The sequence below is a fragment of the Oreochromis niloticus genome, linkage group LG7, assembly GCF_001858045.2.
Source record: "Oreochromis niloticus isolate F11D_XX linkage group LG7, O_niloticus_UMD_NMBU, whole genome shotgun sequence".
NCBI lineage: Eukaryota > Metazoa > Chordata > Actinopteri > Cichliformes > Cichlidae > Oreochromis > Oreochromis niloticus.
Genome location: NC_031972.2, coordinates 24,077,890 through 24,103,121, shown reverse-complemented (window position 1 = coordinate 24,103,121; position 25,232 = coordinate 24,077,890). Strand labels below are relative to the sequence as shown.

Genomic DNA, 25,232 nt, shown 5'->3' with positions numbered 1-25,232 from the left:
GTGTTTATGCACAACCTGAATCACTTAAAGGCAACTCAAAAACACCTTGATGTCAGACCTTTGGTGTCTAATAAAAGCTAAACTCTATCTTAGGTAAGACTTAATCACAGCATTAATCTGTCAGATAATGTGAACAAAGCAGGTAAACAGCCCTGAAGGTGCCAAACTCAAAATATCTCATTTTCATCATTTTCACACACAAAAAAATCCAGACTATCAGGGTTTCATTTTAGAGCACTATAAATATTAGAAAAATTAATTTCATACTTTGGTTAATCCCACCTGGAAGGGTTTGCTCTGTGTGAAATAATGGTAAGAGCCCAGGGGTCCCATTAGGCTTCTCACTAAGCCCAATAAATCCACTTGCCACTGCAGCACAGACCAACTTTACTTGTTTTGCCTCTAAATAACAGTGACAGCTTCACCACCAAGACATTTGTTCTTGGTGCCTCATGCCTTGTCCAACCTGTCACCCATGAAGGTGATTAACCGGATTGATTGCACAATTTTTGACATGAAGAGTAAATGAGACGTGGCGTGTCTCTTCTCACTGAATGACAGTCCATGAAGCAGGTGATAAGAAGAGCCAAAGAGTCATTTCTAACAGTGCTGTCTTATATCTGACACCAGACTAGACACCTCGCAGCAGTTGGCTATAGTCACTATATCAGTCAAAACTATCCCAGCTTAATCACAAAATGCTTTTTTTCTGCCAGAATAAATTCAACAGAACCCTTTTTTTAATGCCAGGCTGTCAATGTTTTTTTTTGCTGTTGTTTTTTGTCTCCAAGTGATTTTTGACATGCTGTGCCAACCATAACAAGAAATAAACAAAGTGTCTAAATGTGGCAAGATTTGCATTTTTCATTCATGCTGTTATACAATTCCTTGACGCAAGAGGTTATGGATTTCACTGTGGGGAATTAGGAGACTTACATTATTCTCCACAAATGCAAATCTTTATAATATGACAGTTTAATCTTCTCAGAGAACTATCCAACAAGATTAAAGACGAAACTTAGATCATTCAGCGTTTCTCCAGGTTGTTGCCCCTTAGTCATTCTTACAGCCAATTACTGAGGTATCTTCCCTGTTGTTAATAGTTACCCTATTTAGACATATTTTCCAGCAGTATTAACTATTAAATGCTTTTATAATTCCACCAAGTTGTATTTAAATAAATCCATAAATTTGCATGGATATATGGTTATAAAGGCTCTGTAAGAACATGCACCTTAATAGGGCGAAGAGTTTGCTTTACTTGGCCTTTTAGAGAATGCATTAACTCTCAACAGTAAACAAGCAACATCACTCACCAGCAAATGTTAAAGTCATGAGAGTATGCTAAAACGTGCATGTGAAACTTTTTTTTTAGAAACTCAAATCCATGAAAGTGGACATGAATGCAACCAAGCATCTGATAGATGTCAAATTGATTCTGCCAGAGGCCCTAAAGATACATAGCCACAGTCATTGCCCGGAGGATCAAGAGATCCTGCAACAGATAGCATGTCCCCAACAGGGCCCCAAACATCATGGAGACAGTCTGGGATTACATTACATGTCACATAAGCAACTGAGACGGCCTTAATCCACAGAACAACTGTGGCAACTTCTTCAAGACTTAAAGATAATTGAGAATGTGTGCAAGTGTGCTTTAGAGAATTGGTGCATTGATTTGATTGATTCTGTTCCTTTGTTTTTGTTGCACTCTGTAATAATTTTTTAAACTGCTTTTACACTTTACTTTTAGTGCCTTTTGCTCTCTTTCATTGCTCCCCTGTTATTTTCTGAATTGTCATTTCTTTAGTTTTCAAGGAATAGCAGTAATAATAAAAATTACACTAATTCAAGCATGTAATACAGTCCTAAGTACAGACATATTAGAAATCAGTCGTTTGAGTAACATAGTTTGAAAGTGTGGCAGATTTTCTGGTCTTTCTCTTTTAAAGCTGCACAAAATTGAACTCACTTTCATATTCCATACATATTAGAGGAGCGGACACATAATTTATTTAGAAATGACCAAATGATTAGCGGTCAGCACAAGATATCGATCATTCCTAAAACCCCGAAAGCAATGTGTTTCACTGCAGCTTGCTTACAATGAGTGCTGTATTTTCATGGTCACTCAGATCTGCAGCATCAATCTAGAGCTGGGAGGTTAGAGTTTTCTTTTGTGTGATTTGCACATTTGCAAGAGAAGGCAGTAGCATGATATGTCAATTTTAAAATCGAGAAGTTTTTTTTATTTACAGTAGATGATAACTGTGTTGATACAACATTTCTATTAATTTGCAGTACCATATAATGTTACTTGTAAACCTATGCATTTTCAATCTATCACAACAGGAGCAGAAATAAAAAAAAATAAGTTAGCATTCAAATCATTGTGAAATAAGTAATAAGATGTACTAAGTTCTGTTACTAAACAGCAATAGCAAGTCTATCCAAATAATGCAGTGGGCAGAAATAAGGAGTCATATTTACACGGTAGCAGTAATTGAATCTACATCTTTTCCAGCTACTATTGTTTTACCTCAGTTAAGTGTTTTTGTGTTAAAGTTAGTTGCTTTAATTTACTTTAATCTTCTTTTAAAATATTCATACCATTGACTTTGCTCTTAGTTGCATTTTTCCTACTGGACAAGGGTCTGTTGCCTGGGAAGATTCTTTCACTGTTACTTTTAAAGGCCCTGAGATTTACAACATCTCACTTATTTTTGGTGTAAGTGTGTATTGACTGCCTTTGCAACTCTATTCACTAACTTTAGTCTACTAAATTTGAAAAGGTTTTATTTGATTATTGTGCTGAAATATGGTGACCTTAATTTATTGTATATTTTACTAATCTTTTTCTTTTTCTTTGCATGCCATTGCATCTTTACTTTAATGATAACTACTGTCATTAAAAATAAAATAATACAAAATTAAATGAATTCATTTGGATCTTTCTTCCAGTTAAAATTACTTTTTTTTTTTTTTTAATGCCTGCCACATCGATTTGCTGTCAGTGAAGCAATGGGTGCTGCTGTTTTATAGGGTTGCTGATATTAGAGGCAGTTGGTGTAATTAGTCTTGCTCTCTATTCAAAATTACCCACCCTCATTATTTTGATATTGATGGTTTTGATCATGTTATTTATTGTTTCTTTACCAATTTTACACTTCTTTGTTCCAAATTTTAGAGAGGTACAATGTCTTAGATGTCTACTGTGATGTGTTTTTATTGCAGAATAATTATATCTTTCTTTCTATTAATAACAGAATTTTACCTTGTTTTCTTCATGGCATCGATTCATCAAGGTAATGAAAATAATCCTTTGAGATTTTGGTCCATATTGACATTATAGCCTCACATTGTTGCTGATGATTTATTAGCTGTATTAGGGAGATGCTCTACTGGATTGAGATCTGGCACTGTAGAGGTCATTTAAGTAAACGAGTGAACTCACTGTCATGTTCAAGAAACGAGTTGGAGATGGTTTAAGCTTTATTTGATTTTTGGTGCATTATCCTGCCGGAAGCAGCCACCAGAATATGGGTACATTGTGATTATAAAGGGATCAACATGGTCAGCAACAATATTCAGGTACACTGTGGTGTTTAAACAATGTCCAGTTGGTTCCAAGGAACCCAAAGTGTGTTAAGAAAATATCCCACACCATTACACCACTCTGTAGACCAGCAGCTTGTCTGGCACCAACAACATACCCTGCTCACAGTCACTTAAGTCACCATTCTTCCTCATTCTGATGCTCACTTTGACCTTCAGCAGGTCATTTTGACCACATCTACATGTTTAGCCAATCACATCTACATTAACAGGTAGTTAAACAGGTATACATCACAAAGTGACGAGTGGATCTATACTAAATGCATTACTTGTCTCATTTTGTACCTGATAATGCAGCATAATGCCCTACAGAATTTCTTAGGGATTAAATTATGTATTCTGTTTCTGATTCTAACTAACTGATTGTTGCAAATGCTTAAAAACAATTCACCACACATTCATCACATCCTCGAAAGATCAGGGAATGTCAAATGCTGAAAAATGTTATTTACACCGAGACCACTGAGATCTTTATACTTGCCCTTCCTTACTAAACCACATAGCGTCCCGTTTGTATTCCATAAAGGCCAAGTAATTAAGAATGGATTAATGGAGTATTTCCAAATGTGCACAGACCTCTGTGACTAACATCTAATATGTAATATATGTTTAGTATATATGTTTAATATGTTTAGTTATACTGCTAAAGCCCCCCCCCCCACACACACACACGATAGATAAATAAATAAAAATGAAACTTCTCCAGATCAGTATATATAATATACACAAGTGTATCCACTACTGCAGCCCTCTGAACAATGCTCTCTGCCTTTTTTTCTCTCTGTCCTACTTTTTTTTAGCCTCTACATCCCTGAAAACCTATGGAGAAATGTTAAGAAAAACACACGCAGAAGCTGTAAATAATAGAAAGGACCGATAGAGTCTTTGTGGCAAGAGCTGCAAAGGATGTGCATCTCTATTGTCTTTGCTGAAGTATAAAAGCTCAGAAGTGTACTTTGTTAAGCTTACTGGACTGCTCTGATTGTCTGTGATAAATCATCTGACAATAAACAAACTGTTCATCTTAAATAGTAAATGATGTATAATAAATAGACACAAATGAGTATGTCTCATCCTCATACACAAAGTGCTTTACATCTCACTCATAATTCATATGTAAAAGATGTCTCTAGTAAATCCTTAAACTGATTAGCATCATGTGATTTTAATCAAGTTATGCAAATGCAAATTCATTAAACACCAAAACACATCGCTTGCAACGCAGTTTTTAAAAATTCTAATTAATATAGTTTAATAGCTTTATCAAAAATAATAAACAGCCTGAATAATTACAAATCTTAAACCTAGTCATCCAGCTGTGCTGTAAAATCCACTTTAAGATTACGGTAAAATGTTTTGTTTCCATGTATTTAAAGTCACTAACTGTTGAATTACCTTGAACACAGGAATTTATTTGTTGAACAAGAGCTTAATGTAATAGGGTATTTCACTGCAACAGTTTCGATAATTAGGGAACCACAAAATGTGATTTATATACAGACTTAATACTTAGCAAAAAGTATAACATAACAGTGGATATTTTTAGCTGCACATTAGGACGTTTACTTACTGAACATTAGTGTAAGCTTTAACTGTGCTCTCGTGAAATTGTCGTAAGTGCCGACCGGACACACAGATGCATTTACTCTCTTTTCAACATGGCGGCTCTTGGCGTGTAGTGTTTTGTTTTGGTGCAAAATCCCACGGAATATTGTAACATTTGGAGCACCTGGTAGCCACCTGGTCAACAAAAAGCTATCAAGATACCGTCATTGTTGTCACGTCCTTTAAGCTAATCTGTTCCCTCGACTATCTGGGAGATGTATCGTCGCGGAGCGGCAAAGAAAGACAGCAAGCCGGTGAAGAAGGATGTGAGTGACAGTGATAAATACGCCGATCTGTTGGTTTTCGGCTATGCCTGCAAACTCTTCCGAGACGACGAAAGGGCTCTTTACCATGATCACGGAAAGCATCTTATCCCATGGATGGGGGACAAGAGCATCATGATTGATAGGTCGGTTGAACAAACTTAGACCGAAACATTATGCTAACAATCTCTCCTGTCCGCTAGCCTGTCTCAAAATTCAAGGGACCACGTTGGAGTTGTTGCTTGTTGAAGCTTGGAAACACCTGCAACTGGCGACGATTGTTTTATTTCTTGCCTCCTAGCGTGTCTTGTTGGATGTCCTGAACTAAAAAAAGAAAGAAAATTGGGGGGGAAAGAAAAACACCTGGTATCTAAAGTTTCTTCGGTAACATGCTAACTTGCAAATGCCTGTCAGTCTTTGCTAATGTTAGCCATGACTGACCTATTTATGCATTTTGTTGTCAGGTTATTATACACTCCAACTTATATTATAACAGAACATTGGACAAATGGAGTGAATAAAGTTTATTTGACAGTCGTTTAAGACCACTTAGGCCTGCGTAGTTTGCGCTAAATGTACAGCTTAAATTGGCAATTGCAGTAAATGTCTAAAAATACTCAAGTTATCTGTGAAATCGGCTTTGCATCTTGGCATGTTATGAGAATTTCCTCTGGAAGCTTTTTTCATGCTTTACAGATGAATAATATGTCTGAGCTATAACATGTCTTTTTCCTGTTCTTTTCAAACGAAAGTTTCCTAATATAAAGTGGTCAAGTCCCTACAAAACCTGGTATTTTACTATGCTTTTGTTTGCCAGAGCAAATTCTAACCAAGACAAAAGTTACTGTCATTAAGGTGATTCAGTGTATCATTTTGACTAATTCCTTCCACCTTTTTAACAGAAATTGTCCTTGTTGCAAAGTCATTGTAAACCTCCTTGAGTCTTGTATTTCTTTAAACATATTAAGTCAATTGAATCACCTTAGTGTTCAGACCCAACTTATGTTTCATTTGTACAGCCTTTGTTTGTGTGTCTTTATTACATAACCCAGTTTTTCCACAGCAAGGTAGGCTAAGGGGTCCTTCCAAACCCCGAATGCCAACCTCAGCTCCAGATTTCTTTGTCTTCATGAAGAAACTGCAAGTGAGAGATGGCGTAGAGGGACGAACCTTGGAAAATGTCGTCCATTTGGGTTCTTACGGATAGGTATTTATGTGCTCGGGTTTGTGTGATTGTAACTTTCTTTGCAGATTTAGAAGTAATGATGAGTGTTACAGGGGATTATTGAACCCTGTAAGGTAAGAGGCGAGTTGCTTTGTTTGTCTTTTTTTTTTTTTTTTTTTTTCGTTTGGCCTGTAAAACCAGGAAGAAAATATAGACAGAAAACTTGCTAGGTATATCAGAGCTCTATCCAAAATAATTCCCAGAGACGTAATTAGTATCATTGTTGTGACGTATCCATTTTGAGAAAACTTTCATGGAGGGCTTACAGAGGTAGACCAGTTTTATATCGTTTATATTGTGGGTTTTAGGTTTTACTGCCTTGGTAAGTAGGCCCATGTTCTGTATGAAAAGCTTTGTCTACTTCCTTTTCTCTAATTCTTTTTATCATCCAACAGATATGATGGGCGTGGTCACTTACATGACCTTTCAGAGTATGACAGCGGGTCATGGAATACATCCTACCAGCTGTCGGAGGAAGAGGCCAGGATTGAGGCGCTCTGCGATGAGGAGAGGTACCTGGCACTGCACACTGACCTGCTGGAAGAGGAAGCTAGACAAGGTGAGCAGGACGCTGGTTTAAACATTTAGCAGTAATAGTTAAAAAAAAAAAAAAAAAAGAGTGAAATTAAAGGCAAGGAAAAATAATGTCAAAACATCTTATTTACCTCAAATTTGCTGAAGCCGTTAAATAAGATATCATGACCTTACTTTCGTAATCTGTTTTCAAAAGCTGGTTTTGTGTCAGTAGCTCAAACTTGTTTTCCGTTTGTAGTCAGGCCTTTTTAATAAAGCTGTAGTTGCATGGGCTGATATGACAGAGGATGCTCATTTAACTGCATTTTTTCTGTCTTCTTCTTTTGCTCCAATAGAAATTTTAAGGTAATGTCTACTGGTTCTTAGGATTTCCCATTTGTGATGAACACATTGACATTTACTTATTGCTAAGTTTCAGATTGTTTTCAATACACTGGGGGAAGAAATAAAGTGATCCTCTGCTGAATTTGTAAATTTGTTTGCTTGCAAAAAATGAACAGTCAGGTAAACAGGTAGTTTGATTTTAATGGAAAGAAACATAATATCATCCAAAAATCCAGGAAAAAAAGTTAGAAATAAAATTGCATGTCACTGAGGGAAATAAATATTTGATCCCGAAGCAAAATGTGACTTGTTTGAGATACCTTGTTGGTAAGCACAACGGTAAGATGTTTTTTTTGTAGTTATTCACCAGGTGTGCACACGGTTCAGGAGGGATTCTTTGTTGAAACTCTTAAGTTCTTTGGGTTTAGAGTTGGTGTTTGGTAACCTAAACCTTCAGCTCCCTCCACAGATTCTATAGGACTCAGGAATGGCTGGGCCAATCCATGACCTTAATGTGCTTCTTCTTCAGCCACTCCTTTGTTGCCTTGGTCGCAGGTTTATGGGTCATTGTCATGCTGGGAGACCTATCTATGACCCATCTTCAGTGTTCTGGCTAAGGGAAGGAAGTTCTCATCCAAGATTTTATTGTACAGGGCCCCGCCCATTAGCCCCTCAATGTGGTGAAGTCATCCTGTACCTTTAGTAGAAAAACAGCCCCAAAGCATAATGCTACCACCTCTGTGCTTGGCTGTGGGGATGGTGTTCTTTGGGTCATAATCAGCATTTCTCTTCCCCCAAAGGCTGCAGGTCGGGTTGACCACGGCACTTTCTCCCAAGCCTTGGAGATGTTCACTGGCAAGCTTAAAATGGACATCGCATGTGCCTTCTTTAGCAGGGGGACTAAGGATAATTGATGCTCATTTGATTTCTTTCAACAGTTATCAACTTCTCATCAAGCTGTTTGCTCATTCCAGCCTTATGCAGGTCTATAATCTTGTCCCTGGTGGAAAAGTAGGAATGGAACAAATTGAGTATCTTCTGTGTGCTTCATGGGCACACAGTCAGTCTGTGGAAGCCAGAATTCTTGCTGGGAAGGAATTTAAGTCTCTGGCTAGAACTGAACCAGTGATCTTGATGTCCTCATTTCTACTGTGACACTTGGATGGTTGAATCAGAAATTGGTGTAAACAACATGAAAGCTTGGATCCATTATTTTTGTATCAGCAGTTCAGGCTGGCGGCAGTGATGTATTGGTGTGATATATTTTCTCGACACACTTTAGGTTCGTTGTTACCAACTTTAAACAGCAGAGCCGACCTGAGTGTTGTTGCTGACCATGTCCATCCTTTTATTACCCATCTTCTGATGGCTTTCCAGCATGATGATGCATGTGTGTCACAAAGCTCAGATCACCTCAATCTGATTTCCTCAACATAACATAACATGAGTTCTCTGCACTCAAATAGCCTCCACAGTCACCAGATCTCAATCCATTAGAGCACCTTAGGGATGTGGTGAAATGGGAGGTTTGCATTATGAAAAACTACTACAAACTTAGTAGGTTAATGTTTATTGCTGCTTCTGTCATGCCTGTCATATTACACTAATTCAATTTATCAGGTCCTCTTTTGAACTCGTGTCATGCCTGTCTTGCTTTTTCACAGTTTAGAAATTTTCACTCTCTTCAAAGACACTTTGTGTCAGTGTTTTAATTACTATCCAGTGCGTTTTAATTTCAGGCCTGCATCATCTTATGAGACTTCTTCTGCAGACTGCCACTGCACTAAAACTTGGATTTTATCCCAACAAAAAATTGACAAGTCACATTTGCTAAAAAGTTTAATATAGGCTTCTTAACGAAATCTGGATTTTTTTTTTTTTCCCAGGCCAAATCTTCAGAGCAGAGTGACGCCCCCTTTCTAAGGCATTTTCAGCTTTTAGACTCTTAAAAAGGGCTGGCTTTAACTCTGAGTTGAAGAGCCACAATTTCTATGGAAATCACATTTGACTCATCTAGGATACTTGCATCTCACTCATTTTACATAATATAATGAAACTGGCTGTTTTGATGACAAAGCATCCTTCTAAAAGACAGACGTAATGACTGTAATTGAATTTAATAAGCCACAGTTTTAAGTGAAATATGGTCTCTTATGCTCAAACTGACAGGTCAGAAGGAGTCAGCTAATGGTTTGTGTAAAACATACACACACTGCAGAAGGTGGATCGTGCAGTCCGGTTTGCCCTTGAATTTGGAGGTCTGACCCCATTTTGGTGAAGCGATTATCCATCTGTCCACTTAAGGGACAGTGGGAAGCATAAGAAATATTTATAGAGTTCAATAAATTTCAGTAGAAAAGGGTTGGTTACGGGGTCAAACATGCATACTCCCTGTCCCCTTTTATATATTACACTGGTAACATTATAACTATTTGTATATCATAATGATCATGAGTTATTTGAGATTGTGTATTATAATACAGAGGCTACTGAGACACACTTAAGTACAGTCCTTCAACAAGCCATTTGTGCATTGCTTGCCAGCTATATGCTTTGTATAGGTTGATGCTATCACCTCGGATATATCTGAGTGGAGTAAACATTCTTCAGTGGCTCTTAAAATGCAATTTAGTTCATATATTTATTTTCTGGGTGAAAAACAACCAAACTAAGGGAAGAGATGTCAAGTTTTCAAACCCATTCATATTCATTGACCAGAGTAAATAAACATTAGGTTTTAAAGGACAATTGTAAGAAGAATTTTGTGAGCCTGTTAAAGTTTTCTATATATCTGCATGAGTATGTCCTAAAAGTACACAAAAACAATTAACAACAGTGTGGTACAACCTCACGAAAAACATTAGCTTGTTTTGAATTTGATGGCAGAAAGGCATCTCAAAAACACTGGGAGAGAGGACACAAAAAGCTGGAGAAGTAAGTGGTACTAAAAAGAAACAGCTGGAGGAACATTTTGCAACTAATTAGGTTAACTGGCAACAGATCTGTAGCATTGTTGGTTAGAGAAAGAACATCTTAGAGAGGCAGGGTTTCTCTGAAGTAAAGATGGACGGACATTCACCAATTGGCGAAAAACTGTCTACAAATTGTGGAACAGTAATGTTGCAATGATGTCCCTTAACATGAAATCGTAAAAGACTTTAATATCTTATTATATACAGTAGATAATATCATTAAATCATTATAAGAATCGGAAGAAATCTCTGTGCGCAAGGGACAATGCCAGATATAAATAATGGATGCCTGCGATCTTTGGACCCTCAAGTGGCACTGCATTAAAAATAGACACGATTCTGTCATGGAAATCATGGAATTGGCTGAGGAACACTTGTCAGAAACCATTGCCTGCATCCACAAAAGCTGTTATACAAAGAAGGAGCCATATGTAAACGTGATCCGGAAATGCTGCCATCTCCCCTGAGCCTAAACTCAGTTCAAATGGACTGCCAGCATTCAGTCCAAAAGCCTGTATCTCTGATGGGGGCGGCTGAGTTGACATGTTGCACATCTGAAAGGCACCACCAGTCTTGGAAGTTATATACAGGTTTTAAAGCAACATACGCTCCCATCCAGAAGATTTATATTTCACCAAGACATTCCTATAGCGCAGACTGCATCTATTACAATAGCATCGATTTGTAGTAGATGAGTCTAAGCGCTGATATACAACAAAGATGATCCAGGACTGTTGAGATTTTAGAATCCTCTATCAGACAGGAATGAGACAACATTCCTCTCACAGAAGTCCAACAGTCTTCTCAGTTCCAGTTGTTTACGGGCTGCTGTTAAAAGAAGAGGGGATGCTGCACAGTGATAAACACAGCCTGACCCTAGCTTTTCTGATATATGTCGCTTCCATCAAATTTAAAGTGACCTTGTTTTATTCTTAAAATGTTGTATTTTTCTCAGTTAAAACATCTGATATTTTTTATGTTCTATTATGAATGAAATATGTGTTTATGAAAAATTACAAGCTATTGTATTCTGTTTTTATTTATATTGTATATAACATCCCAATTTTGGGGGGCAGTTGGGGTTGTACCCACTTCAATTCATCTTTTACCTTTCTTTGTACAATTGATTTGTGTGCAAAAGGTACCGTTCTTTGTGCATGACCAACTCTCTCATGAGATTCAGCTCAGACAGGCATCCTGACATTTTCTTTTAGTATTCCTTGGTGTTACTCAGAATTCCCTTTTCTTTTCTATTAATGATGGTCTGTTGTTTTGACACTGCAACCCCCCCCCCGGTGTTTCAAAGATGGGAATCAGGAGGTTCTTACTCTACCTATGCAGTAAATAATGCATACTAATGCTTCTCAGTTAAACCACAAAGTTTTATTTTGGTCTCATCAACACACAAGACAGGACTGCGTCATTGTTTTGTTTAATTTTTAATCCACTACACGTCTGTATACTGTATATCTAATTAAAACTGACACAGTATCAACTTACAAAGAGTAACATTCGTTATCTTCACAGATAGATGTCCTTCATCAAAATCAGAAGTCATCATCAGTTTGTGCAGACTGGTTTAAAGTGTTCATCAACATTGCAGTCTTCTTTTTTTTTTTTTTTTCCTGATTATGTGTGTTTCCTAATCCTTCACAGAGGAGGAGTATAAACGTCTGAGTGAGGCTCTGGCTGATGAAGGCTCTTACAACGCCGTGGCTTTCAAATACAGCGCTGACTACTATGACCCCTCTCAGCCCACCGAGGAGGAGGATGCTAACAAGGAACCTGGTGAGAACTCATCACAACTTCCCAGAGTAATGTAGTTACCGTGGGCTCTGTGTCATGTCTAGAATTGTAGTTGATTGTGTGCTGCAATCTGCTGTGAAGAACACAGCAGCTCTTTCTGATATGTAACATTTCTTATATAACATTTAAAAAAAAAAAAAAAAAAAAAGAAAAAACTTTTTTTAATCCAAACAGCCATCTGCCCATTCATACACTTGAGGTGTTTGCTGAAGTTTAATTTTTTGCCTAAAAAAAAGCTCATGACAAATGTGCAAAAAATTCAATATTTTCACCTCGCACCATCTGTGTTACTTTTAGTCCTCTATCTGTTTGTGACTTCTTATGACTTCTTTTGTGAGGCGCCTTCATGGATTCCCTAGTCACTTGTGCAAACCTTAAACTAACAGCCTTTTTCCCAAATGTCATCTAAACAGACCCTTTGCCCTAGAGCAGGGCAATATGACCAAAAATATTTATCACGATATACATTTGAAAATTTGCGGTAACGATATAACTGACACTAGACAAACTACTTTATAACTCCACAACTTTGATGAGGTTTTTTGCACTAATAATGTATTTTCACTTAAACAAGCAGCTGTTTTTTTATGTGCATTAAAGTTACATAAAAATTTAACAGTGCAAATGCAAATTCCTTGCTGACAGTTTAACCAAAAGGCATTTCCAGTGGAAATTGGCCGACATATCCTCAGCATAACCATGTATAATATCTCTTAAAAAGAGTTTATACACACACAATACGGAAATATTATGTTGAAGCACAGTACGTATCACTCCGCGAGGCTCCTGCCCACGATAGCCGTAATGCTCCGACAATCCATCAAGCGGTGCGGCTTCGTAGCTTAGCAAAGTCGTACTGAAACATTTGACAGATTTTCGAGTGCCGTGTACCACATAAAATCGTTTCGAGGTCAGTAAACACAACCAGAATTCATACATAAGGCACACGGGATTATAAGGGGCACTGTCGATTTTCAGAAAAATTAAAGGACTGATTTTAAGTGTGCCGTATTTTCCAAAAAACACGGTAATAACGACGGCCCGCTAGCATGCTCTACCAAAAATAGTGCTTTGTTGTGTATCTGACGGACGAAAGCTAAACCAGTTCCACACCAATGAAGTTGCAGCATTTTTACAAACCAATTCTGGTTCATCCGTTTCATTTAACGATCCACTTTCTCCCTTCTCATTCTGTGTCGCCGCCATGCTTTTTCCGCCATGTGCATATGAAAACAAAGGCACTGCACATGCGCATTTTACCCATATTCTATCACGATATTTCATTTTCTTATCGTTGCCCAACAGTATACCGGTATTACCGTGAACGGTATGATATGGCCCAGCCCTACTTTGCCCTCCAACACACCCTTGTCATGTCTGGAATGATTTCCCAAACGTCCTCATGCTCAAGAACAAAAAAAAAAAAAAAAAAAAAATTAAGACTGCTTCCTAAAAGATAGACACTGACACAGTTACTTCTGCTTTAAATATCTGATATACACACAGACTAGTTAAGCAGACTAGATGCCTCTCTGTGTCTCTGGTGAATTTGTAGAGCTGACCCCATGGTATTCAAACATCTGCTAAAGATTCTGTAGAGGGTGACTTTGTGGAAAAAGTCAGAAAGGTCTCACATTTGATCTAGTTTGAGTTTAGCTCTATTTAAACTCTGAAACATTAATAAAAAAGTGGTCAAGAACTTCCCTCTTACCAATTCATATTCACAGGGACAAAGAGAGGATTAGAGCTTAAGGAAATATATCACAATAATATACCATGCTCAATCATTCAGCTAAGGAAATCCCAAACAGTTGATTATGTTTATCTGGTAGTGTTTTCAGTGTGAGAAACATTTTGTCACTCATCCATGTGACTTCTTCAGTCTCAGCTCACTGCAGGTTTCCCCAACCTTATAAACAGTACAGTTCCATAATGACTGAAACTAGCCCCCTGACAAACAATGGGCTGTGAGCTTCATGACCACTGATTAACAGCCACCGATCAAAGACCATTGATCAATGACAAATGGCCATGATTACCACAAAGAGTTGGGGAATGGCTGATCAGTGGTCTCACCTGCAGTCAGCTGAGACTGAAGAAGTCACTTGGATGATTGACGAAACGTTTCTCCCACTGAAAACGCAACGTCTAGATGAACAGAATCAACTTTTTGGATTTATATTTCAATTATTTGGTTCTGATTGATAGCCAAATCAAACGGTTAAATTCAGTACAGTTTATTACGTGTTCTGTCAAAACATGATAAATGCATCTTATTGTTAGCCTCTTTGTTAAACCCTACACCAATCATTAGCCAGTCATTTCACAATATACCAATTAGTTTCACATCCTGTCAAAATAAGGAAGCTAATTTGAGTAAGTAGTATCTCTTTGCTGAGGTTATTTAAGTAATTCACTCTGTCTTCGCTGAGTAGCTACTCTGTAAGCAGGACTGTAGTCTGGCTTTAAATAAAGATAATGCTGGACTTTCCATTAAAAATGATCCGTTTCAGTGGTGTTTATTGTAATGTGTTATTACCAATGAGATTTACTTTATATAAGATTTAAGAACAAGCTATATTATCCAGTTGCAAGTAGTTTAATACTGATAACAGTGCTATTTTGTAGCTATATTGATCAGTATTGCTTTTTAAAAAAAATTTTTTACTGTATAGCACTTTACAAGCCTGCCGATTACATATTGTTGCCATGGCAAACCTTCCACATGCACCCAAGTGGAATCCATAAGCATTGCTTTTTTTTTTTTTTTAATTGCTTCATAGATGCCTTTTATTAATATAAAGGACCCCTTATTGCTGCAAACTCCCTACAGTACCTGGTTAAATATTTAAGATCGTTTCCACCTGACCTGTATGTTGTCATCAAGATGAAGGTAAAGGCTAGAGTGCTGTTTTGCTTTGATGTATTTGTGTAGTGGGGAGGTTGGTAGAGGGCATGTGTTTCATCCATTTTTAAAATGTTTTAGGAGTTCAGAAATAATCTTAATGTTATTGCTCAACTGGGTAGATATAAAGTGGGGTTTGTTAGTTTTGTTGTTGCCAATGATTATCAAAAGTTAATCTGTTTATCGGTATATTTATTTTCCATTCTCATGTCCCTTCATTTGTGTAGAGGAGGCAGAGCCTGAAGAGAGTGAAGAACCATTCGTTGCTCCCGCAGGGCTTTCTATCCCTCCTGATGTGGAGTTGGTGAGTGTTAGATATTCTGCTGTGTCTCTTGAAACTCTGACTTTTTCTGTCTTTTTCAGGTGGATCATTAAATGAGTTCAGTTCATTCTTTTCTTTTTCTCATTCTCATTTTCTCACAGACCAAATAAACATTTTAAAAATCCTATTATCACAATATTTAAAAAAACAAACAAAAATACTGTACACACTTAACACATGCTCACTACTTTCGCAATAAGTAGTAAGCTCACAGATGATGGCGTGTCAGAGTGAAAACCAAGCTGGGGAATACACTGTGGAATACTAGCTTATGAGATGAGCTGGAAAAACAGAAATGTAATTCATGTGTCAATTTGAAACCTTGTCAGACATGCTGATTATTCGCTTTTGTAGATGATCGAGTGGCGGTCACTTTGAATTGTATGTCCTTTTCCTTCATGAAGAATAGGCTGGTGCAGCCTGTGCTAAAGCGCCTTTCTTTTGTATTCAGAGAATTCAACCGCCTCTTGTTATGGCTGCCACATACTTACTAGTTGAAAACACTTCAAAACGAGAAGTGTGCCAAGCTTGTAGAATCATTCCCAAGAAGATTTAAGTCTGTCCAAAATCCTTTAACCATGTAATATGGGAAGGATCCGAATACTTCATATAAAAACAAATTCAGGCATTTATTTTCAGTGAATTAACTAACTATGCAGAAATATGGAAAACTTAATGATCTGTAGACTTTCAAAATGAGCTGTATGTACAGTGTGCTCTATGTTTAAATGCCATGTCACGACATTCTAAATGTGTCTTAACTATAGATTTATGTTGTGTTGTCTGCCTTGGTTTTGGAATCACAGAGTCAAATATTTTCTATATAACACGCAAAGCAAAGCAACAGAAATGACTCGATTAATTGATTCTGCAATAAGTTGAAAATACTGCAAGCAGAGTTTCACAGGGGTTTGCTGAACGGGGATTTTGTCCTGTAAATGTGGAAAGCAGCTGACATACTGAAAAAACTTGCCTTGTGATGACTATATTATTGACATTTGTGTATTTTTTTTTTAAATACTTATTAAATTGTAGGCCTGTCTAGCCTTACTCTGAGGCAGAATGCCACATAGTTCTTGTTTGTGGAAAAACACTTCTGTGCCAAAAGATGTTTCACACTGACATACCATCTAAAGAAGGAAACAGTTGAAGTAACACTAAAATATTACATTTTCTGTTGCTTTGTTGTGTCTGATATCCACGACCAGAAGCCTGATGATTCCCTGTAGCCACTGTCCTATGCAACGAGAGTCGGTATCTCCTGTCGTTGTACACAGATGTTGAGAAGTAATCCATCCCACTTAGGAATTAGTGGCAGCGTATAGGGAGAGACTTTTTATGTGAAAGCAACAAATGCGCTTTTCCTGCTTTTCTTCTTTCGAAGATGAATATAAAAGAGTCATTCTCCCCTGTCAGGGATTAACACTTGTCGGGAAGCATAACACCTCCCTAAGGAAATGCTACGGCAAATGTTGCATGTGAAAAAAGGCATGCTTTAGTGCCAGTATTATACCATGGTAGGTATATGAGAATCAAAACAAGCTTGTGTTTGCATACATACAAACACAGCATAGCTGCTGCTGTGTATGATTTGCATATATTGTCAATCTCTACTCCTTGGTTTGTAGGGAATACCACCAGGAGAAGTCCTTGAATATTGGGCACCTTCACAACACAGCCTGATGGGATACTAATATTTACCTGAAGGATAGATAAATATGTCTGTGACACACTAAAATAAGAGCATGGCTCAGTTTGACGTGCCTTATTTCTCACAAGCTTCTTAATGAAACTATTCAAGGCCTGGTTCAAAATTATTAAGCTGGTAAAATTAAATTATTTATATGCTATGAAAAAGACATTTTTATTATAGCAGCTACCAGTCCATTAATTAGATTAGTTCTGTTTTAGTAGTCTTAAGGTGGACTTTTGCCATTTTCATTTGCCATTATTAATTATTTTATGATTATTAGATTTGCCCTTGTTTTCACAAGTATAGCTGAATAATAGGTAACACTGAGAGAGAGCAGAGCAGTTTACCTCAAAAGGTCCTTGGCCAAGGATGTCTTTGAGCATTTTAGATAAGGTCAGGGTGTCACATTTTAGTACAGCTCTAGCAATAAGTGCAGGTGCAAATTCATCTTTACTCACTAACCTTTGTCATCTGAGAGACAATATGGTTGTAAACGTTACATATTACTTTCACACTGGCATTCCTTATGGCTATTCTTTGGGTAACAGCGTTGCAGAATAATAGGTGCGAGGCAGCATGTTTCCCTCTTCTTTTTTTTTTTATGAGATAAAATAAGTACGTAAAAGTTCCAAACACCCTTTTCCCTTAATTGCTAAGTTCGTAAGTGGAAGTGAGAAGGGATTGTGTATGTCAGGAAGTCCTTGGCAGCTTAAAAGACAATAATGATCTGTTTTTGTTGGACGCCAGTCTCTTTTTGGCCAGTGTTTTGAAAGGTGGTATTTATTATGACTTTCAACTTGATGGGATATGTGTATTCTTTGGGAGACTGCTGCACTTCTCTGTACTCTCTAGGTATTGGCAAAGATTAATCATTGAAAGCACACAAGGCGACCAATAATGAATGAATAATGGACCATTTCTTGTTCCACTGATTTCCACCCCATGTGTATTTTCAGAATTAATGTCATCACAATGAGCATAAGAGTGCTGGGCATGAAAATGTTTCTGTAACAAAATTGCCTCTGTCCTTGGTGTACTGTGCGTTGCATCTTAATGCCCCGTCTGTGGTGCCGATGCTTATTTGTCACAAACTTTTCACCACGCATCTTAAATGAGAAAAATTTCCTCCTTTGCAAATTAAAAAAAAAAAAAGTGTTTTTCAGAAACTGAAACATAATAATGGAAGCTGTCTGCATTTTTAAATGCAATTTCTTAATTTCTTGACTCTTTTGTAGCCGGCAACCATCAAGACCCACAACATCATTGAGAAGACGGCCAACTTTGTCTGTCAGCAAGGGGCTCAGTTTGAGATAGTGTTGAAGGCGAAGCAGTCTGGTAACTCCCAGTTTGACTTTCTTCGTTTTGACCATTACCTGAACCCTTATTACAAATACATCCTGCGGTCCATGAAGGAAGGTCGATACAGTGTTGCCTCTGACAGCAAGAAAGAGCAGTCGCAGGGTGAGTTACAGAAAGCATTCACTGGATCCACCACATTACATATGCATGTGTCTCGTACGGTAACTAATGTGTAATTGTTAGATTGATCACAACGCATAAGTAGTCAAACAGTGCGGAATACACTAAAAACATTCATTACTGGCATTAGTTTGTTTCATTTGTACATTGTTTTTTTTCTTTCTGCAGAATCTGATTCTGATGATTCAGATGATGATGGAGATGGGAGCTACCTCCATCCCAGCCTTTTTGCCCCTAAAAGGAGCTCTCGCCTGGAGGAGCTAATGAAGGTATTGTAAATTTTTTCTTTCGTTTTTTTTCTCATAGTAGAAATCTGAGGTTTTCCACAAACAAGCTTGTTACTACAGAATTCTTTTAGGTCGACTGGAATATTAATAGGAGAAATTTCTCAGCCAAATATATAATGCTGATATTTTTCTGAAAAGATACTCAAATGTTGAGATGCCTAATTTTATTTGTGAACATAAGTAAATGTTTTGGGTGGGGTTTTTGTGGGGTGGGGGGTGTTCTGTAAGAATGATCCATTTCTAACCAGTAGCACCATCTGGCATCTAAAATTGAATTTACATGCCTTTAATGCAACCCAAGTCTGTTACTGAGACTAATATCTTAGAGCTTTATTCTGTTTCCCGGTCTTCATGCTACTTCAGTTGTTAGTGCTTTCATGTGCCTTGTCATTAGAGCCATTAGTCTTTGTGCAGCAATAATGGGAGCATGCCTCTTTAAAGAAACATAATGAGCTCCTTTTAGTAGAAGCTGCCTAACAGTTGTCTCCCATCAAGAGGGATCTTGTTTTCAGATTTTCCCCTGTAATTTTCTACAGAAGACTCATATTTTAATGTTTAAGGTTTCATGGGGTTAAAGCTTAAATCTTGTAGAATTGTAATACCACAATAAGGACGATGACTGTGTATGATTTGAATAATGTAAGATATTTAAATATATGCCATTTTAGAGGGTGTTGAAGATATTTTAATGCATTAAATGCTCCCTTTTCATGTAATGCTTGCAGGAACTCAAATGTTTTAGTATTGCTTTGCAACAAATAACATAATGGTGTGAAATGTTATTTTCACTGGACTGGCATTTTTTGTCTTGTAGCCTCTTAAGGTTATGGACCCAGATCATCCCCTGGCAGCACTAATTCAAAAAGCCCAACAGGAAAGAAATGGGACAGCAGCAGTGGTAACAAACCAAGAGGAAGCTCCAGCTAGTCTACCAACACAATACAGCGCCGACCGTGAGTAGAGTCATTCTGATAGAAAAACGCATTTTGACATTTTTAGTTTTTCAGTCATGGTCTTTACATGATGGGTCCCTCTGTACTATATTGTTCAGCTTTTGTCTTATACACTGCCTGTTATTCATCAAAACTCCCTTCAACAAGTACTAAGTGTAGTCTATCATTGAGGAAAATAGTTTCCAGTCTCTGCAGCAAAGAAATATTGAATTCAGTGGGTTTTTTATCCCATGGTAGGCCAGGCGTCCTAAACGGTTAACCTGACCTGAGCCAGTATTCAGATCCACAAAGACCTTTGGTTTGGGGTCGTGACAGGCAGAGAGATCGAAGGTTTATAACATGATAAGCGTGTACTGCAGTGCTAATCTGGGTATCAGATGAGTGTTTTAAATGAACTGTTTCACATGTGATTTTAAAGGGATTGCTCAGACTTCATGTATAAATAAACACAGGGAGATTAGATTGTTCAATGAAATCCTTATCTTGCCAGACTCCATTAAAAAAATTCTAATATAACAAAATAAAAATTCTAACAAGATAGAAATAAATAAAATGAGTATCCAAGAAATTTAAAGAATACTTCAAGTAATGAATGTGCAAACAATGAAATGAGTTAAAGAGTTTAAAAAAAGCTTGAGGTTTTTTTTGTTTGTTTGTTTGTTTGTTTTTAAACACATTCACTCTTTTTTAAGTTAATCTGACAACGTCTAAACATGACTTCATGCATGACTGCAACCCTAGTTCACGTAACCCTAAAAGTCCATGATGGCACTCCTGTCGGGTCAGAGCATAATGGCATTTTACTATAACTTTCAAGGTAGCACAAGACTGAATGCATGCTGTGACTTAAACTGATGGTTTTCTCTTGATAACACACTCCAGTATCTTGAGTTTCAGCTCTGATTAAGATCTTTCTTTTGGATGATAGCAGTAATGTCAGGGGGAAAAAAATCAAATCAATTTCTAATTCATAGTTTAAATCTGCCCAAACTAATCAGGAAAACATGTTTGTTTTTTAGCACGCACATCGATGTTCAAGCTCTGAACATCAAGACTTTTCCATATTTCTGCCGAAAACAGACTACTGAGGATGTTATTATGCCTAGCTACGGGTATCCAAATATAATATTAAAAGAGGGATATCTCTCTGAATTTAAGAGCAAACATCCTTTCAGTGGGTGGTGTTGTGCTACAAGTCTTTTGCATGTAAGGGTGAAAACCCCAGGCAATCTGTCAAAACGCCTAAAAACACTTTCAGTTTTCTTGACTAGAGAAAATTGGATATGTCATTAAAGTCAACCAGCTTAGTGACTAATGTGTTAATATCTCCCAGCCTCCACTTTGACACTGACCATTTATTTTGTCCTCGTCCCGTTATTGCACATTCTTCTTTCTTTTTCAATAACAGTCTTTGTGATATAAACCTGCTGATGATTGAGAAACTTTTCTTGGACAGGGGCCATATGTTGACTTTTATAACCCTGTTGCCAAAATAGCTGGAAGTCTTTGTAAATTTGCCAGTGATTTAAATTCTGTATTTATTTAAAAGTAGTATGATGATGCAATACAGAATTTTGACAACACTCTGGGAACATGTAGACCAATTGCTATCAACGCTTTCAGTGGGTGACACTGAATGGGTGTCATGGCTGCACAGCAGGCAGGCCAGTTTAGTGGCTGAACTATTTTTCTGCAGAGCCACCCTAACCTTAATATCTACGTGTGTAACCTGTAAACCTCTTTTTTTTTTAAGATGATCAAGTGTTGGTACCATCGTTTGCAAAAAGAGATTTCTGGCAGAAGTCTGTGGAAAAATGTCCATCTGTGTTGACCTCCATAAACAATTTAAATTCATTTGAATTCCACATCAACAAATACAGAAAATATATAGATATCTCCTATTTATATAAAAGGTGAAAAATGGTGGTTTAGAAACAATTTAAACTTGAAAAACACTCTTGCTGTGATCAGTGGAGGCCGTCTTTCTCCACCTCTCCCATTTTCCCTGCCTTGAAAATCTTCAGTTATTTAAAGGCTTGCCGAACAAGCCTGGTGTGACAGTTTCCATTTTCAGTTAGAGGTGACTTTTGTCTGACCTGTGGTTGTTATTTACCAAGGTTAAAATGGAAAGTTTGCACAATTGAGTCTGAAATGAAATACTTCATCATATTAGAATCTGTTATAAATGCCCCATCAATTTATATAAAATCTCAACAGCTATTTCACAGTTCTTCACACTTTTCACTTTAGCTGCACACGAGATGGACACAAAAGAAGTGCTCTCAAGGACAAGTTGACTGAGTGGTTAAGTGTATCCTAACTAAAGCTGAATATGGTTATCCTCCTAAAGCTATTATTTATTGGATAAGTGTGGAAATGGTTTGAATTAGGTCATGCAGTTTGTTACCGCATTCAAAATTTGGTTTGTACATCCATTTACTTATAAAGCATTTAGGTTTCAATCATAAATCTCACACTTGTCATACAACAAAGCTGTGTATTCATCCATGTATGTCAGTCAGTAAAGGTACATTTTGTGGTTATCAGCTGCTAGAATTGAACAGATTTCCACCAACAGGTGGCAGCATTTTAGCAGCGAGTGTGTGAGGATGTTTTCAGACGTGTGCTGCTATTTAACTTTTGATATTTAATATTTGGATACCACCGAAGCTTTTCCTTGGCTAAATAAATGTTCATATGACTGGCTACAGCATGTTTGGGTATAAGCGTGAAAGTTGTTTCTTAACAAAGAGGCATCAACTGACGATATATGATATATTTAGTTCATTTTGGCGGGGGTGTTGTTTCTGTTTTATCACACACTGTTAAATAGTTTCTTGGAGGCATGTGTATTTGATCTAATTCCTGCCTCAATTGTTTTCAGCAGCAGTGTACTATGGATATTACATGCTGCCAGATGGATCGTTCTGCTTAGCTCCGCCTCCCCCAGGTATAGATGCCACCTCATACTATAACAATATGACCTCAGCTGTCATGGCACCACCTGCTTCTACCGAGGCTGTGGCTAATTTGGGCTCTGCACCCACCCCTGCTGAAACTGTCACAGTAGCAACAGCAGCTACAGCCCCCACTCAGGACTCCAGCTCTGTTCCTCCAGCAAGTGTACCAGAAACCAGGTGGGCTCTGACACTGCATGGAAACGCGTTTCACTTTTCTTTATGGTAGCCTTGACATCAGTTAGTTTAGTTTTGCCTTAATCAGAAATGATTAAATGTGTTTTCTTTAAGAACCTTGATCAAGCATAATGATGACTGTTATTTACCCAAAAAGCTAAGTTAGTGTTTTGCTTATCTTGTCTGAAATTTCATTTTAAATTCAATTATTACATAGTGTATTTAAATACAAGAATGAAAATGATGCCATATTAAAAGTTGAAACTTTAAAAGATAAATTGTATTTACATCTTAAATTTCCCCTCCAAACAGCTCAAAAGCTGAACTTCCAGTTTCCACCCCATCAGCAGCAGCCATCATTCCCCCACCACCCGACATCCAGCCGGTCATAGACAAGCTGGCTGAGTACGTTGCAAGAAATGGTCTGAAGTTTGAGGCGAGCGTCCGTGCCAAGAATGATCCGCGGTAAGTTTTCTCACCAGAAATAAACCTGCTGTTCCAGTCAGGTCTCACTTTTAGGAACTCTTATCAGTAATTTTGCCATCAGATATCGCATAACCTCTTTATCATCCCCCGGCTCATTTTTCTGAGCACTCGCCTCTCATCTTTGTATGTTTTCTTCTCTCTGTGCACTGTAGGTTTGAATTTCTGCAGTCCTGGCATCAATACAACACCTATTACGAATTTAAGAAGAAATACTTCATGCAAAAGGAAGGAAAAGGCTTGCCAGAGGTAATATAAGCATTGCGCTGTATACATTATGCTTCTGTGTGTGTTAATCTAACTCTCTTTAGCTTTCTGTGCCATTTAACATTACTTTACCAATGGTTCCTTGGTTCCTTCAATCAAAACTTTAATTACTTATTTTTTTAATACCCTGGAAGGTGTGTGGTTTGGTTAATGGTATACCTACTTTTACAGACATGAAACTTCTAAGTATTAAATATTGTTCCTACATAATGAATAATAATGAATTATAACAGTTAATAATGACTGCACTGAAGCAGTTCTCTCATTTGCATCACCGCTGCTACAGATCCATAAATGATTAAGATTACCACATAAAGCCCTTAAGAGCTTAATAAAGCTGTGGCTCACAAGCAGCAGTGCTGTCATGGACACTGACTAGAAGCAGTTTTACAAAGACGGTGAAGAAATGTTTCTTACAGAAAGATCAGTGTGACTAATTTTCCAAAAATCACTAAACCAAACCAATGGAAAGTTTTTAAATTTCAATCCAAGGAACAAAAATTTCATCCAGAGTGACGACATTAAATGCACAATAGAAAGTACCAAAGAAGACATTGTGTGCTAGAGTAGGGACAAATGTTACAGAAACAAAATAAGATTGATAATCAATTAATCAGACTTGACTTTAAGCGAAATCTCATAGGTCAGTATGTGTATTATCATTTCCTTTTTCTTACCATTTCTTTCCCATGTATTGTTGGTCTTAGAATTTTCCGCTGCGCTTGAATGATGGGCTCCATATGTGATATTTTTAGTCTGTTTTGCCCTCAGTGTGTATAAAATCTGCCTGCAGATGTAAAGTTAGAGCACTGGGGAGTCTCAGCTTGTGCTTCTCGATGTAGTTCATGGTTTCCAGGTGTGCTTGGGATTATTGTCATCTTATTTGTAGTTTCTCTTTCTTAAATTAATGCTTTTGCAACTTTGAAATTAGTTCCTTTTGTTGCGCATCCACTACAGATATCTTGAACCAGAATTTGGAAATGATAAATGAGGATAACGCAGGGAACAAGGAAGAGATTAAATGACAAGAGGTGGATCCAGCCATCCTACTGAGAAGCAAAGTAATACACTAGCTCAGCAGCTTAACTTGTCTTTCAGTCTGTACCTTCAACATTTCTAAAGCTCAATGTTTTGCCGCTGAGATAACCCCACCTGTTACCAGAAATGTCTCCCATGTTTTAGAAATTTGATTCACTTTGAGTTCATCTGGTATTTTACAGCGATCAAAAAATAAAATATTAAGATGAGTTACTAAGAAATTGCTTAACATGCTCAGTGTCCCTCAGCTTGGGAGCGTTTCGAGTTTCCAAGCTGAGCATTGGTGTTCTCTCATCGGTTTGTAAGTCAGATCGCTACCAGCCCTTT

At 37.5% G+C, this 25,232-nt stretch overlaps 1 protein-coding gene across 5 annotated transcripts in view; it reads left to right on the top strand.

Annotated features, from left to right (window-relative positions):
* The first annotated feature begins 5,245 nt into the window (after window positions 1-5,245).
* The window catches only part of sfswap (splicing factor SWAP), a 47,509-nt gene continuing 27,522 nt past the window's right edge, over window positions 5,246-25,232 (top strand). The window contains exons 1-11 of one of the 5 annotated variants that reach the window (XM_013270829.3): window positions 5,246-5,629; window positions 7,104-7,267; window positions 12,195-12,326; window positions 15,477-15,553; window positions 18,500-18,725; window positions 18,912-19,012; window positions 19,845-19,983; window positions 22,871-22,933; window positions 23,051-23,120; window positions 23,430-23,582; window positions 23,756-23,849. In XM_013270829.3, coding sequence (XP_013126283.1) covers window positions 5,436-5,629; window positions 7,104-7,267; window positions 12,195-12,326; window positions 15,477-15,553; window positions 18,500-18,725; window positions 18,912-19,012; window positions 19,845-19,983; window positions 22,871-22,933; window positions 23,051-23,120; window positions 23,430-23,582; window positions 23,756-23,849 — 1,413 coding nt within the window. In that variant the 5' untranslated portion in view covers window positions 5,246-5,435. Of the gene's footprint in view, window positions 6,691-7,103; window positions 7,268-12,194; window positions 12,327-15,476; window positions 15,554-18,499; window positions 18,726-18,911; window positions 19,013-19,844; window positions 19,984-22,867; window positions 23,121-23,429; window positions 23,583-23,755; window positions 23,850-25,232 lie in introns of all 5 variants that reach the window. The other 4 variants (XM_013270828.3, XM_005451337.3, XM_005451339.3 and 1 more) reach the window with 4 other exon arrangements.